Raw genomic sequence first — 16,569 nt, 5'->3', positions numbered from 1 at the left:
CTACATATGACATGTCTAGTGGTTCAGGTCACCCTTTAATATCCCCCACCCCCCTCCGAACAGACTGTGATGACTGCATGTGTGTAAAAGACTGTTTTTGGTTTATTTTTATCTGCTGAAAATCAGACACCACACAATTTCTGTCTGGGCCTCCAAGAAAAGAGGAAATGCAGCCTGTGGTTTCAGCCTGAATCTAACGTTCATCTTTCAACACAGCAGAGTGGAAATTTGCAGGTATGACAATGTGTGAAAACAGGTTAAAAGTAGCTTTATTGTGGTGATGACACATGCTGGACTAAAGAATAAATAAAGCATGTGGGCATCAAGAGAAACGGTGAAAAGCTTGTTTCTCACGCTCATGTCTTTAAGAGTCTCTGCATGGACGTGCTGTAAATGTTCATTTATCTCTGAGATAAATAAAATCATCCATCACTCTCTCTGTCCACAACATCATTTACAGATATGTTTTTCTTCTTACTGCAACTTCTAAACAGGCCAGTTCCTCACAGTATAACACAAAACTCCAAAGTATAATCACAGCTTTGTAACCAGCAGAGGATCTGGTTACAAATCATCTATACCTACTGATACTAATGTGTCTGTTTGGCTGGTGTTACAGAAATGGTTCCTACACCTGTGATTATGACGTCAGTGTTTGACTCCAAACTGTCTGCTGTGGGGCTGTGCTATTTGACTAAAATCTCATATCCTGATATTAGACATTTATCATCCTGACGACGATATAAATCCCAAAAATTTAACATTTTCTGTAAATTCTATGAATCTCAGGCAACTCAACTTGCATGAAGTGTTTCTAGCTGGGCGTCCTTTACCTGGAATGAGTGTTTTAACCGATGCATGAAACGATACATTTTTAGACATAAGTTGTAACGGCCAAGGTTTATTTTTTAGCACCTGACGGATCTTTTTTGCTTCTCATCCATAAACTCTCTGCATACTTTTTCCACGTGAATCAGTTTATTTTGAAAAGTCTTGACCTTTATTGTGAAAGGTTCGCGTGGAAAACAAACTGGCGGAGAGCGGAGCCACGCAATGGTTTTAACATCATTTTTGGTAACGACAACACTTAAAAACAGGCGCTTGTCCGTGTGTAGTGTGGTTATATTAAATATAAGAGAAAGAGAGAACGGAATAAAGCCACTATAGTGGCCATTAAAATGATGAAAAAAATATTGCTGTAATATATTGTGCAATAGGAAACGATAGACGTTTTTATATCGTCATCCGATACATATCGTTATATTGAACAGCCCTATCCTGCTGGAATCTGCAGTATCACAGAGTCCCCAAGTTTTTAGGCTTTATTAGACGTTATATCTTGAAGCATTATAAACTCTTAAAATATTGATATGTACTGAAACACTGCACTTACTTCAAGGTATAAGCTACAAATAAGCGAAAAACAGGATGTTAAGTCTTAATTTATTTTTCCTTTCCCACAGAAAAGTGGAGGGATGGAGAAACACACATGCTGTTAAACAATATAAAACACTTGGATATCAACATGTTTGTGAGTAAGTGTAGATGATACTGCAACAAACCTTAATCATAACCTTTGTAAGAAAGTGACAGGATGTAGGATTGAGTTTGGCACTAGTCAGTGACAAAATACTTTTGAGGCCCTGAAACGAGACCCAGGTTGTGGTTAAGCAAAGAGGCTGATCGATTGTCTGAAGCAGTTATAAAAGCACAAAGCTATTGACCTGACCTCATTCCACAGTCTATACCCAGGGGAAGCCACACCAAGTCTGTATGTTTTAATGAATGCTGCGCCTTTAAGACCAATTGTCTGTATGATCCAATTGGTCACCTATAACATCTCAAAGTTATAGCTGGCTTTAATCCTCAACCCGTTGATAGGCAGTCTAAACACCACATCTAGAACACCTTGGATTTTGTTGAGAGGGTACGAGATGTTATTATGAAGGTAGATAACACAATGGACTTGTGTTCCAGTCACTGAAGCAGTGGAGGTAGTTTGTAAGCGATTACAAGATGACCCCAACCTCAGCACCAGAACCAATCTCAGCACCGACCAAGTGTGTTTGCTGTTGGAATTGTGTCTTCATTCCACCTACTTCACATACAAGGGTCAGTACTTTTATGTGAAGCATTATAAACAGCACTGTTTATAATGTTGGGGAAACCTGCAGTCAGCTGAGACTGAAGGAGTCACTTGGATGAGTGAAGAAAAGTTTTTCTCACTGAAAACTACATCCAGATGATCAGAATCAACTTTTTGAGAATGAAGGATGGAGGCTGTGTTTGTGTGCTCTACCTGTGATTGATACTACAGACTGTATATTGACAATGGCCATTGCCATGTGTTTTGATCGAGTGAAAACTGAGGTACACTGTAGGCTCATATAGAGGAGACTAACAGAGTAGCCAGAGTACCTGGAGAGAACCCAGACAGGTGGAGGGAGAACATGCAATCTCCACACAAAAAGCCCAGCTGATGGATTCAAACCGACAAACTTCTTCCTGTGAGGTAACAGTATGAACCACTGTACCTCTGTGCCACCCATTTGTCTTATTGCTTTGGTAAGTTTGGAAAGAAAGTCACTAAACTTCCTTAGGTTTCTTGAAGATGTCTCACCTCTCATCTAAGAGGCTTCTTCACTTCTAAAAGCAAATGGAGGAGAGTCCCGAGTGTTTAATCTTAGTGGGAGATTGTCCCTTAAGAGGGTTATACACCCATTTTTAATCATGTGTGTCATCCCATGAGCCAAGGTGTGAAAAAAAGATGTGCGTCATTATGGACCTAAACGTTTTTGGACTAACTCACTGTATGTTTGTCTGCTCAGACTTTCCGAGTGGAAAATCCGAGCTGAGGGGGCATTCAATGAAAAAACATCCGACATCTGGGAACTCAGAATTTACATTTTTTTGACTTATTCAGAGATTACCACTGGAGATTTTGGGTGAGATCAGGGTGACAGCTTGCCTCACCCTATCATGTGACATATTATGGTCACCTGAGGAAAGAAGGTAGGTGACTGACAGCTGATGCCATAATCCACCACTTCTGGTCAATGATCGTCATTCACAGTGGGCATAGACGGCCTCTTTCACTCCTCTTTCTAACTATTGGTCTTGTTACTTCAAAATGTGAACACTGGTACTTTCAAATGAGTAATATTTGATATGATATTGAAAGCAGATAAAAACCAAATTAAATATTTTAAGATCATTGTCTGTGCATAATCCTGGAGAGTGAGTGAGTGTGGTCGCCTGAAACTGAGAACAATACATTTTGGGAAGACAGCATTCATGTATCGCACAATAAATGTCTGTGGATTTTCACAAACATTGGTTGATAAGATGACTCAAGATAAAATATTCCAACATTATGGAGATCCACCGCACACTGCACAAATAAGATGAAGTTCTCTGAGAATAAAACATAATTATGAGCTGGTAAAATATGTCACCTGACCTGAAACAACAGAAGGTAAGAAGAAAACACAAGAAGCAAGCCTGCATGTTTGCAGTGGACAGGAAATGTGAACACGTCACACAACTGCTGTGGTCAAAGCTACAGGAGCTGTTTGAGGTTTGTATAAAAGGAAAGGAAGCACAGAGAGGCCACAGTCAGAAGAAACACTCTGGTCTTATCTGTATTAAATGCAGCTTCTCTTTTTATTATTGATGTAAAGTCAAAGTGTTTGAGATCAGCTGAGGATCAGAGTGCAGCAGGGCTGGATGTGAGGATGGGACACTCTTTGCTCTGCATGACGGGGTTATTGTGTAAGTACATTTGTGACATTGTTTGAATGGCACTGCTTAATGAAAGTGTTTCTCATGTGTGAGAATTAGAGTGTATCACTGGTTTGAAGTGTTTATGTGAGAGTTTGATCAAAGCATATTTGTGATGTTTATGAAAGTTACAGACAAATGTTGGCTGGTTCCTTGGTTCAGTTTAGTCTGGAGTATCGTGTTGGATACATCGCTGCTTGTTGCACTTGACTCATTGTTGTTGTGTACAAGTTCATATATTCATAGTATTTTATGCTACTAATAATTTGAAAACAGTTTTTTTTTTTTGTTTCCAACTTGTTACTAAATTATAGTTTATGTGCACAGAAACCTTCTGATGAGCAGTAACTGTGTCATGTGAAAAAAATTATCTTAAAAAAATACTTTAGTTCATTTGATTTTCTGCCAGTTTGATCCTGATGATGTTTAATCTTTACTGCAGTGCTTGATACTCTCTTCTACATTAATGCTGAAGGTGAGAAATGTTTCTTTTTCTTTTCTTCACATTTATAAAATATGTATAATTTTGCTCTGATATTTCATATTTCATGCACCATTTTAAATTACATCCCGTCTCTCTGTTTGTGCATCGCTTTATTTAAGATATAAAATCAGTTTATTAACAGTGAAGTCAATTAAATCCTGCAGGTCTGTGCAGTCACTCTGTGGTTTTGCTTTAATTTGTTTCGTAAAAACACATCTTATTGTTTTCAAGTCCAAATGTCACCAGGATGCAGTAAATCTTTTGACTCTTAACAGCAGCAATAAAAATCAGTTCAGCTTCAAAATGACTTCATGCTTCCATCAATCTCTCACTTGATGTGTTTATGTGAACAGTTCCCAATAAGCCCACCGTGATCCTCGAACCATCCTGGCCTCAGATCTACATCAGTGAGACAGTCACTTTCAGATGTGAAGGAACTCAATTGTTTGTATGGAGAGAAGACAAGTTAATCCTACCGCCAACATCTGAACACAATATCAGCAGAGCTACTGAGTCTGACACTGGAGGATACAAATGCTGCACCATGAGTCTTTCGTTGTGCAGTGACATCATCCCACTGACTGTATCATGTAAGTTGGACACATTTCATTCAGTAATATTGTTCTCTGTTTTAGTTTTGTAACAAAATCAGTGAGAAAGATTAAACGTGGTGATCCAAATACACAGTAATCACCACGGTGAAAAATCTGGAATAAAAAAACAACTTTATAACATAAACTACAAGTCAAAAGTTTGGACACACCTTCTCATTTCATGGTTTTTCTTTATTTTTACTACTTTCTACGTCGTAGATTCAAACTGAAGACATCAAATATATGAAGCCAGATATATGCAATTATGTAGCAAAGAAAAAATAAGTCTAAAAAAGTTTGATATTTTAGATTCCTGAAAGAAGCCTTTGCTTATTGACAGTGCTGCGACCCCTTGGCCGTCTCTCAGTGAGCTTTATGATGTATCACCTGAAATTAGTAATGTTATGTCTGACACTGAAGCCCCGAGGTCTGTGTGGAGTCAAGTGGGCGTGTCCAAATGAAGCCTGTGTGGAGGCCTGCAGCCTGTCAGTTTTTCAGAATATCACGTGAACGACGCCTCGTTTCTCTGAAATGACGTCACTACCTTGTTATGTTATTCGAGCAGTTGAAAATACGCAGACATTAAGTTTTTTACATGAACTGGATCTGAGCTGATTCTGAGGATGATCACAGCTTGCAAGGAGATTATTAGCACATTATGAAACGACCAAAAAAGAAAAAATGTATTAGCAGTTAGGGAGCTTAGTGACATGCTGTTGCCCAATAATAACATGAGTCTTAAATCAATCTAAGAGTGAGTGGTTAATTAGGTGTGTGTGTGTCTATATTTATATTATCTAGGGCCTCATGTAGGTATTCTACAGTGGCCCCTAGAGACAAAATACGTGCAAACTCCAAAACGCATACAAACTCCAAAACACAACAGAAGTGCTTAGTTACTTAGTTACTTTTTAAAAACACGATTTACAACCTGAATAGGTGATAAAGCGATAGATCTTTCAGCCCAATTCTACTTTTTCTGCATAATCCATCATACAAAATGTAATCAAATGGAAAAGTCTCTTTTTAAAACTTGTTTTACTAGTTTTAATCTTTTAACTTTACGCATCAAGCAAAAATTACATTATATGCAACATTCTCTGACTGGAAGAAATTTGTTTAACATTTAAACTTATTTTCTGCACATTCCAGCACATAAAATAAAATATTTTTTTTGTTTTTACACTCACTCTTTCAAATAGATGCAAGTAAAACACAGCAGAAAATAAATAAAATCAAAGACTCGTGGTCCTGTTGCTCTATTTTCACCTGTATAGCAGGAGTGGGGTAGGCGGAGGTTTGCCCTGGTGCAGGTGTGCCGCATCGGTTGGTGGAAGAATCTGCGAGTTTCTCTGTGAATTTCCCATTATGTCGTAGTGCACTCGGTGCTTGCTTGGAAGTCTAGGGGTTTTAGGGGGCGATCGTGGCTCAAGAGTTGGGAGTTCACCTTGTAATCGGAAGGTTGCCGGTTTGAGACCCGGCTCAGTCAGTCCCGGTTGTTGTGTCCTTGGGCAAGACACTTCACCCGTTGCCTACTGGTGGTGGTCAGAGGGCTCGGTGGCGTCAGTGTCCGGCAGCCTCGCCTCTGTCAGTGTGCCCCAGAGTGGCTGTGGCTACAATGCAGCTTGCCATCACCAGTGTGTGTGAATGGGTGGATGACTGAATGTGTAAAGCGCTTTGGGGTCCTTAGGGTGCTATACAAATACAGGCCATTTACCTTTTTTTGCTGTAAAAAGAAGTTTTCTTCCCACGCACAACGGACGCTAATGTTTTTGTCACTTTTCATGGAATCAAACTCAAAGTAAGGTCAGTACTTCCACGCTTTAAACGCTGCATGCTCATACTCTCTCCCTCACTCGATATATTATCCATTGTTGATCTGCACACAGCTGTTGTCACGAACGTCGCACTCGCTTCGTCATTGTCATGAGACATTCTCGCAAAAAAATCACAGTTTTAGTAACGCAGTAACGCAGCATGCTTACGGGAAAGTAACAGTAATCTAATTACCTTTTTTTACAATAGTAATCCCTTACTTTACTCGTTACTTGAAAAAAGTAATCGGATTACAGTAACGTGTTACGCGTTACTGCCCATCTCTGTTTGGGAGTGAGAACGTGTTGCAGCCAGAAAACACCTGCAAGGATAGAACAACCACACTTTATATTAAAGGTAATGTGCAAACTGTTGCTTTTTTTTCGTTTGTTTTTAATTAAACTTTAGCGAACAGTCAGTGTGCTTTGCTCAGAGAAAAGCTCAACACTGCCCCTAGCGTCCTGGAGCACTTCCGTTGTGTTTTGGAGTTTTTACCTGCTTTTGTCATTTTGTGTTGTGCAGAAATCAGGTTGGTTCACAGCTGACAGCCCGATTTGACAACTGTTGGAACCAATGGCAAACGAACTCAACAACTTCTTCAACAGGTTTGACCAGCCCACAACCCCCCCACCCTCACCCTCACCTTTACTACAGAGTCCTCTCCCCACTCTCCTACCTCCCTCGCTTCCCCCCCTTCCTGACACCATGACACCCCCCTCCTCCAATCCCTCTCTCAGCAGCAAGACATCTCCCCCCCTCCCCTCCTCCCAAACATCTCCCAGTGTCACAGTGGATCAGGTCAGGAGACAACTGAGGAAGCTTCGCCCCAGAAAGGCAGCAGGCCCAGACAAGGTGTGTCCTAGGATGCTAAAGGCGTGTGCTGCTGAACTTGGGGAGCCGCTACAACGAGTCTTCAATGTCAGTCTGTGACTGGGGAGAGTGCCCGCCCTATGGAAGACATCCTGCATCATCCCGGTCCCCAAAAGGAACCGGCCTAATGAGCTGAATGACTTCCGACCGGTGGCACTGACGTCACATCTTATGAAGACTCTAGAGCGGCTCTTCCTCAACCTCCTCCGACCACACGTACAAAATGCCCAGGACCCACTACACTTTGCATACAAGGCGGGTGTTGGAGTGGAGGATGCCATCCTGTACCTCCTACACAGAGCCCACTCACACCTGGATGGGGGAAAAGGCACGGTCAGGATCCTGTTTCTTGACTTTTCCAGTGCCTTTAATACCATCCGGCCCTGTATACTTCAGGAAAAACTGAACAGGATGGAGGTGGACCCCTGCCTGGTGGCTTGGATCTCCGACTACCTCACCGACAGACCACAGTACGTCAGGCTGAAGGACATCACGTCTGACACAGTGGTCAGCAGCACAGGAGCACCACAGGGAACTGTGCTGTCCCCTCTTCTCTTCACCCTGTACACCTCTGACTTCTGCTACAACTCTGAATTATGCCATATTCAGAAGTTTGCAGATGACACGGCCATCATGGGGTGTATCTGGGATGATCAGGAAGAGGAGTACAGAAGTCTGGTGAGGAACTTTGTTGCATGGAGTCACACAAACCACCTGCAACTCAACACCTCAAAGACCAAGGAACTGGTTGTGGACTTCGGGAGGTCCAGAGAAGGTCCACTGCCGGTTCAGATAGAGGGGGAGGAGGTGGAGGTGGTCAACAAGTACAAGTACCTCGGGCTGTGGGTGGACAATAAACTGGACTGGTCATGCAACACAGAGCACCTGTATAAAAAAGCCCAAAGCCGACTGTACTTCCTCAGGAGGCTGAGGTCTTTTAACATCTGCAGGAAGCTCCTGAGGATGTTTTACCAGTCAGTGGTTGCTGGAGTACTTTTCTATGCTGTGGCGTGCTGGGGGAGCAGCACAGCAAAGAAGGACTCATCCAGGCTGGAGAAACTGATCAGGAAGGCTAGCTCTGTGGTCGGCATGAAGCTGGACACTCTGGTGACAGTGGCAGAGAAAAGGACACTAAAAAAGCTGCTGGACATTATGAACAATGCTGGGCATCCTCTGCACACGGCCATTAACAACCAGAAGAGTCTGTTCAGTGACAGGTTGCTTCTCCCAAAGACAAGAACTAACGGACTTAAAAGCTCCTTTGTCCCACACGCCATCAGACTGTTTAACGCCTCTCTGGAGGGGAGAGGGAGGGGAAACAGGAGGACAAAGGAGGGGGGAACAACTAAGCTGTAGTGCCTCTTCACCTCACTGTACAATACCTTTTGTGCAATACTTTTGTTAATAGTCAACAGTGCAATAGACCTCAATACTTGAAATGTGCAATTCACTTGTATTTTTATTTTTATCCCTATTTATTCTATTTATCCCCTTCGTATATTTTATTTATATTTGTCTCTGTATTTATATATGTGTGTGTGTGTGTGTGTGTGTGTATATATATAATATTCTGTAACTGTAACTTCTGTCGGTGCTGTGCTTTTTGGAAATCGAATTTCCCAGAGGAACCCACCCGATGGATTAATAAAGTTCTATCTTATCTTATCTTATCTTATCTTATCTTATCTTATCTTATCTTATCTTATCTTATCTTATCTTATCTTATTAGCTAAACAAACAGAAAAAAACAGTCCATCATTACTTTAAGAGCTGAAAGTTGGTTAGTGTGGAAAACTGCTAAAACTTTTAATGTGTCACAAAAACCATCAAATGCTACGATGAAACTGGCTCACATGAGGACCACCCCAGGAAAGGAAGACCAAGAGTGTCACGGTCCTGGGTCTCCTGACCCAGCGTTTTTAGTTCTTTGTGATGTTTGTAATATTGTACTTGTGTGATTTATTCTATGGTTTCTAGTTTCGATCCCTTGCCCTTCATGTTGCTCTGTGTCCCCTCTGTTCTGTGTAAGTCTGTGTCTGCATGTTTGAGTTCCCCTCTGTGTCTTTCGTTTCTTAGAGTCCTCTGCCTTATGGTTTATGTCTCTGTGTTTCTTAGTTGCTGTCTCCACTGTGTCAAGTTCGCGTCTCTGTGTGATACTTCCTGTTTTACTTTGATGGTCCGTGTCTCATGTGAATGCGTCCTGCTTTGCTTGTCTCGTCAGTCCTGATTTCTCCCAGCTGTGCCCTCCTTCTGTGTCTCATTCCCCTCGTTACTCCCCAGTGTATTTAAACCCTGTGTTTCTCTGAGTCAGTGTCGTGTCGTCCCTCATGCTGTGTGTATCGACCTGTGTCGCTCTGTGAGTTTTCCAAGTTCCCGGTTTAGATTAGTTTGTATGTTTTTTTCCCTGCCAGCAAATAAAGCTGAGTTTTGAGTTCACCTCCCTGAGTCTGTGAGTCCTGCACTTTGGGTCCAACTCCTGCCTGCCGCACAGCGATTCATGACAGTACGACGCGACCAGATATGGACCCAGCAGCACTCAACCCACCAGAAGAACTGCGTCTGGACATTATCTACTCCGTGGAAAGACTCCTGCATCTGTGGCTCGAACATGAGGGGAAGGAATTTCGCCGTGCTGTGGAAACCAAACTACAGCGTTTAATCTCTGGTCTTCCCTGGCTACTCAGTGCGCTCCACCCACTCGAACAGGATTTAATCCACAACGAGCTCCACCTTCATCCTCCAGCTGCTACTACCCACCTGCCTGAAGGGCCGGTTGTGGAGCCGCTCGGCCCGTCAGAGCCATCATCAAAAAAGAAACGACGATCACGCCGCCAGCGCGCCACCCCACAGCCGGACATTCAGACTTGTACATCGCCGGCTGTGGTGAGTAAGGACTCTTTTTCTGTGTCGAACCGTGGGACTATTCGTTCAGGGGCTGTGTTTTGTGCTACGGATGGTAATGTGAACAGTTTATCAGCTGCCCAGCCTCCTGAAGCTCTCTTAGCTGCCCAGCTACAAGCTGCGTCTCCTGTGTCCCCGCTAGCACAGCCATTAACTCCACCACACGCTCCATTTTCACCTCTACCATCGCTTCAGTCATCAGTTCGGTCTGCCACTCAGTCGCCCTTAGTTCCGTCATCCACACTACCACCTGTTTCTCTTCCACCACCACCATCACTACACCCAGCCATTCAGGCTGCTACTCAGTCAGACATTCAACCCATAGCCCTGCCGTTAATATGCTCTGTAGCTGAGCCACTAGCCGCCCGACCCACAGGCACTTCAGCCACTCCTCCACCCGTTACACCTCCACTACAACCATCACTGCAGTCTCTAGCGCAGTCTCCTGCAGCTCTGCTTTCCCCAGTGCAGTCTCCAGTGTCCCCAGTGCAGTCTCCAGTGTCCCCAGTGCAGTCTCCAGTGTCCCCAGTGCAGTCTCCAGTGTCCCCAGTACAGCATCCCTTAGCACAGTCATCCACTCAATCACCAGCTCCACTTTCCCCTCAACTATCACTACCACCTCTAGTTCAGTCTCCTGTGCACTCACCTCTGGTTCATTCTCCAGTGAAGTCATCAACTCCCCTGCCTACTCCGCTCTCACCACCTCCGTTACAACAGACATCAGTTCAGTCCCTTGTGCCAGTGCAGACGCCCTCAGTTCAGTCTCCCGTGCAGTTATCTACTTCACCACCATCAGTAGCTCAGCTCCCACTCTCACCCGTGTCGCCAGTAGCTCAGCTCCCACTCTCACCCGTGTCGCCAGTAGCTCAGCTCCCACTCTCACCCGTGTCGCCAGTAGCTCAGCTCCCACTCTCACCCGTGTCGCCAGTAGCTCAGTTAGCTGCCCATCAGCCACTCTCTGCTCAGTCTCCTGTGTCGCCAGTTTTGCTCATTCACTCCATGCAGAGAGGTAACTTGATTTCTACTCAGGGTACTTTTCATGGTTTAGCCGCCGTTGGCACAGTTTGCCACTCCAGGGCTTCCCCAGAGGCTAGGTCTCAGTCCCCAGCTGATTCTGGACCCCTGAAGTATAAGCAGTCCCCTAAGAACTGCACCATGTTCGCATTGCCTGGGCAGAGTCAGTGCTCAGTGCAGCGCCAGTTGTCCTCATGTCAGCCAAAGGACTTCATGCCTGTTGGCTTTGTTTTGGCCTCCGCTGGAGGGTCCGAGGGACCGCTCCGGCCTTTGTCTCCTGTCTCCGCTGGGGGGTCCGAGGGGCCCGTTCAGCTGCCCGTCTCCGCTGGGGGGTCCGAGGGGCCCGTTCAGCCGCCCGTCTCCGCTGGGGGGTCCGAGGGGCCCGTTCAGCCTCCTGTCTCCGCTGGAGGGCCCGAGGAGCCTGTCCAGCCGCCACCTGCGGCCGCCTCGTCATCACCTGGTCCGGCTTCATCTGAGTCTTCATCCTCGTCTGGTCTCAGCCTCTGCTTCTGCTACGCCTGGTCCGGTCTCAGCCTCTGCTTCTGCTACGCCTGGTCCGGTCTCAGCCTCTGCTTCTGCTACGCCTGGTCCAGCCTCTGCTTCTGCTACGCCTGGTCCAGCCTCTGCTTCTGCTACGCCTGGTCCAGCTTCGGCTTCAGCCTGTGCTCCGCCTGGTCCGGCCTGTGCTCCGCCTGGTCCGGCCTGTGCTCCGCCTGGTCCGGCCTGTGCTCCGCCTGGTCCGGCCTGTGCTCCGCCTGGTCCGGCCTGTGCTCCGCCTGGTCCGGCCTCAGCCTCTGCGTCCTCGTCTGGCCCGGCCTCAGCCTCTGCGTCCTCGTCTGGTCCGGCCTCAGCCTCTGCGTCCTCGTCTGGTCCGGCCTCAGCCTCTGCGTCCTCGTCTGGTCCGGCCTCAGCCTCTGCGTCCTCGTCTGGCCCAGCCTCAGAGTCTTCGTCCTCGTCTGGCCCAGCTTCGACTTTGGCTTCTGTTTCGCCTACTGCAGCTCCAGCCTGTGCCCTCCTTCTGTGTCTCATTCCCCTCGTTACTTCCCAGTGTATTTAAACCCTGTGTTTCTCTGAGTCAGTGTCGTGTCGTCCCTCATGCTGTGTGGATCTACCTGTGTCTCTCTGTGAGTTTTCGAAGTTCCCAGTTTAGATTAGTTTGTATGGTGTGTGTGTGGTTTTTTTTTTTTTTTTTTTTTAATTTATTTATTTATTTTTTCCCTGCCAGCAAATAAAGCTGAGTTTTGAGTTCACCTCCCTGAGTCTGTGAGTCCTGCATTTTGGGTCCGACTCCTGCCTGCCGCACAGCGATTCATGACAAAGAGTCACCTCTGCTGCTGAGGATAAATTCATCCAAGTCAACAGCCTCAGAAATTACAGGTTAACAGCACTTCAGATTAGAGCCCAGATAAATGCCACACAGAGTTTCAGTAGCAGACACATCTCTACATCAACTGTTCAGAGGAGCCTGTTTGAATCAGGCCTTTATGGTCAAATAGTTGCTAAGAAACCACGACTAAGGAAAAGAATCAAGCAGAAGAGATTAGACAAATATGGCGTATATTATATTCAGGACGGTGGCATGGTGGTTAGCACTGTTGCCGCACAGCAAGAAGGTCCTGAGTTCAATTCCACCATCAGGCCGGGGTCTTTCTGTGTGGAGTTTGCATGTTCTCCCCGTGTTTGCGTGGGTTCTCTCCGGGTACTCTGGCTTCCTCCCACTGTCCAAAGACATGCAGCTTGTGGGGATAGGTTAATTAGATAATCCCAATTGCCACTAGGTGTGAATGGTTGTCTGTCCCTATGTGTTAGCCCTGCGACAGACTGGCGACCTGTCCAGGGTGTACCCCGCCTTTTGCCCTATGATAGCTGGGATAGGCTCCAGCGTCCCCCGCGACCCTGAAAAGGATAAGCGGAAGCGAATAGATGGCGTATATTTTCTTTCCTTGTTTTTCATAACAGCAGATAAACCCAGGGCCACACTGACAGCAGGAACAACAATCATACCAGTAGGGGGCAGTGTGACACTGACCTGCTCTGTGCAGAGCTCTGATGGATGGAAATATGAGTGGTTCAGACGAACCCAAACAACCTCTGAAGTTCAAATCAGAGATCAACAAAACAGAGATATCAGAGTATCTGAAGGAGGAATCTACAGCTGCAGAGGAACAAGAGGAAACCCAGTTTACTACACTGATAGAAGTGATGATGTCACCATTGAGATAACCTGTGAGTTCAGTAATTTAGTTTGAAATATACATTCACTCATGATTATCAAACACACAATTTGAAGTTTTCTGTGTTGATTTCATGTTTCTGTTTGTATCTCAACTGTTAATATGTGTGAACAGTTTCCAGTAAAGTTGTTGTAAAACAACAACCCAACTGGCCTCAGATATTCAGAGGTGAGACGATCACTCTGACATGTGAGGTGCAGGAAGGAGGTGAAACCACTGAGTGGGAGTATGAATGGAGAGGACCCAGGACACCCACACAGTGGACACACAATAATGATGTGACATTCAGAGTTTCTGAGTCCAGCAGTGGAGACTACATGTGTAAGAGTCGACGCAGAGATGACTCATATTCTTCAACAGAGTGGAGTGAAGCCTTCACATTGTCAGCATCAAGTAAGTCATGTTTGTTGTGTGATCTCCATTTGACAAATGTCATCATGGTCAGCACAGGATGGATTCAATGGTCTACAAAGCATGTTACATTGTTAGTCAGACAAAGAGCTGCAGCTGATAGTAGCCTCATTGTAGACAGTTTGTCACCACTTTGTGTCATGAACCTTCAGCTGGTATAGAGACGCCAATGCTGACCTGCTGCTCCATCACCTGAGGACAATACTGACAGAAATAAACAGGATAAAAAATATTGTGTTCTTCAAACTTCCTCAAGAAACAACAACAAATCTACAATTTATATAAAAATAATTTGGCTTATGATCTCATCAAATACTGCTGTTTTTTTTACAATTGATTTAAAACACACACATGTGTGGGTTTAATACAAAAAAGAAAAAAAGCTTTTACAATCTAAAGGTTTTGATTTTATTTCTGTTAAATTCATTGATATGCTTGTTCGCCTCAAATTCAGTTTATGAAAGCAAATCATACCCATTCCACTTTATTTCAAATAAATAAACAGCAGAAATGCTAGAACAATTTACTTAAAGCTGATATTTTAAGGTCTTTATATTGTATTATGACTGTGTGTGTAATTTTCATTCCTTTAAACTAAATTTCTTTCTGTGAATCAGCTGTTTTTCACTCACTTTATCTAAAAAAAAAATCAGGTAAACAGTGGAAGCTCAAATATCCCAGTTTAACAGCTGGCCTCAGATCAGCTAACAGTGTATAGTTCACCTGTCTCTGCATTTAGGAGTACAGTTTGGTGACAGAGCATAAAAACAGTCTCACCTGATTCTTGATTCACTCTGATAAAGTTTTCATCATGTTATATACATCCAGCGTTAGCTCCTGGCTCTCTAGCTGGCTAACAGTTAGCTGAGATACCTGTGCTGTCCTCATGTGTGCTGCTGCCAGTTGTTGATTCTCATCAAATTTGTTTTAAAGATACTTTTTGTTCTTGTGCTGTTTCTGCCTGTTTGCATCAAGTGTGATGATCACACTGAGATCAGGGACCGACCTACCTGAGAAACCTGAGATCTATTATTGAACTCCATCCATCTTCTTAACCCATCATCCAGGGTCGTGACCTATTAAGCACTTACTGAATTTTAAAAAATATGATTATTGCATTTTTATTCTAAAATCTTTATTTGTTATATAACAATGTTTTTTCCCCCGAAGCAACTGACAGTCTGATGTTTGTCTTTCCTTTAACTTCAACAGCAAGTAAACCCAGAGCCACACTGACAGCACAAAGTTCAGTCATACCAGCAGGGGGCAGTGTGACACTGAGCTGCTCTGTGGAGGGCTCTGCTGGCTGGAAGTTTGACTGGTTCAGACGTGATTCAGTCTCTTCTAAAGCTCAGCTCATGAGAGGAAATGAAGCAAACAGAGTTATTAGTGTCTCACAAGGAGGTCTGTACCACTGCAGAGGAGGGAGAGGAGATCCAGTTTACTACACAGAGGACAGCAGTGACGTTACAGTTCAGGAGACTTGTGAGTTTTAAACCTTCAGTTATTTAAGTTTTTTATGTGTTTCATACAAATGTAGAAATAAACATTGTGGCATCCACTCAAGAAAAGACTAGAAAAATTGCATATTTATTGCTCATTAGTTGCTGTTAGTCTTTAAACTGTGTTTTATTAAATATTTTTGGCCTCTCTTTCTAAATGCATTTTCACCTTAAACTGACTTTAAGTGGACATGAAAACAGGACATAAATTAGAGTCAAAATCCCACGTGGGCACGAGACGTGATCTGTGCGTGTCAGGTGACTCGTCCACATGTATTTAAGCTGTTGTGAGCTGTGTATTATCACCAGATATGCTGTTATTGTGCAATAAATATCTTTATGTTTTCGACCCTGAGCTGATGTATTTTATACTCAGGGCTGCCCGTGGCTGCATGAAAACAACAGAAGATGATCGCTCATTGAAACGGACTGAAGACATAATTATATACAAATAGTTTTCATGATTATTCTTCTTATTTTACAATTATTGGACCACAGCTACATTTTATTTACCTATTCTGAACTCAAACAGACCTGCAGAATGATGCTTTATTTAAAGTAGGCCTGCACAGGCCTGTGCTGTTTTTCTCCTCTTTAAAGTTTTTGTTAAAAAGTTCTTAAAAGGTAAAAAAGCTCTTCTTCTTATTAAGACATCTTGTATTGTATTAAGTATATTTATTATCATCTCTGAATTATGGACGATGAATTTTAAAGAAAGAAATCTGAAAAACAATCCAGACGTTAAAATTTGTGCCTCAATGATCAGCAGTTACTCAGGTTTGTGTCGACACATTTGTACAATAGTTTGTGTGAACTGGAGACCTGAAAAGTTGCACACAAATCACTGCACACATCTGTAAATCTTACTTTCTGCTTGTGAATCATATTATACACAGTTGTACCACTTTCAAGGTAAATTTGTTGCCATAAAAACAAGGATATACTGTCCACCTTCACTCCCTGTC

At 43.9% G+C, this 16,569-nt stretch overlaps 1 protein-coding gene across 1 annotated transcript in view; it reads left to right on the top strand.

Moving 5' to 3' along the window:
- Window positions 1-13,818: 13,818 nt before the first annotated feature.
- The window catches only part of LOC113017644 (uncharacterized), a 67,900-nt gene continuing 65,149 nt past the window's right edge, over window positions 13,819-16,569 (top strand). The window contains exon 1 of the mRNA XM_026160787.1: window positions 13,819-14,084. Within this exon, the coding sequence (XP_026016572.1) occupies window positions 14,009-14,084 (76 nt within the window). The 5' untranslated portion in view covers window positions 13,819-14,008. The remainder of the gene's footprint in view (window positions 14,085-16,569) is intronic.

Source organism: Astatotilapia calliptera, unplaced genomic scaffold (genome assembly GCF_900246225.1).
Source record: "Astatotilapia calliptera unplaced genomic scaffold, fAstCal1.2 U_scaffold_17, whole genome shotgun sequence".
Classification (NCBI taxonomy): Eukaryota; Metazoa; Chordata; class Actinopteri; order Cichliformes; family Cichlidae; genus Astatotilapia; species Astatotilapia calliptera.
The sequence above is the reverse complement of the archived record's forward strand: the minus strand, read 5'-3'. Positions and strand labels throughout refer to the sequence as shown.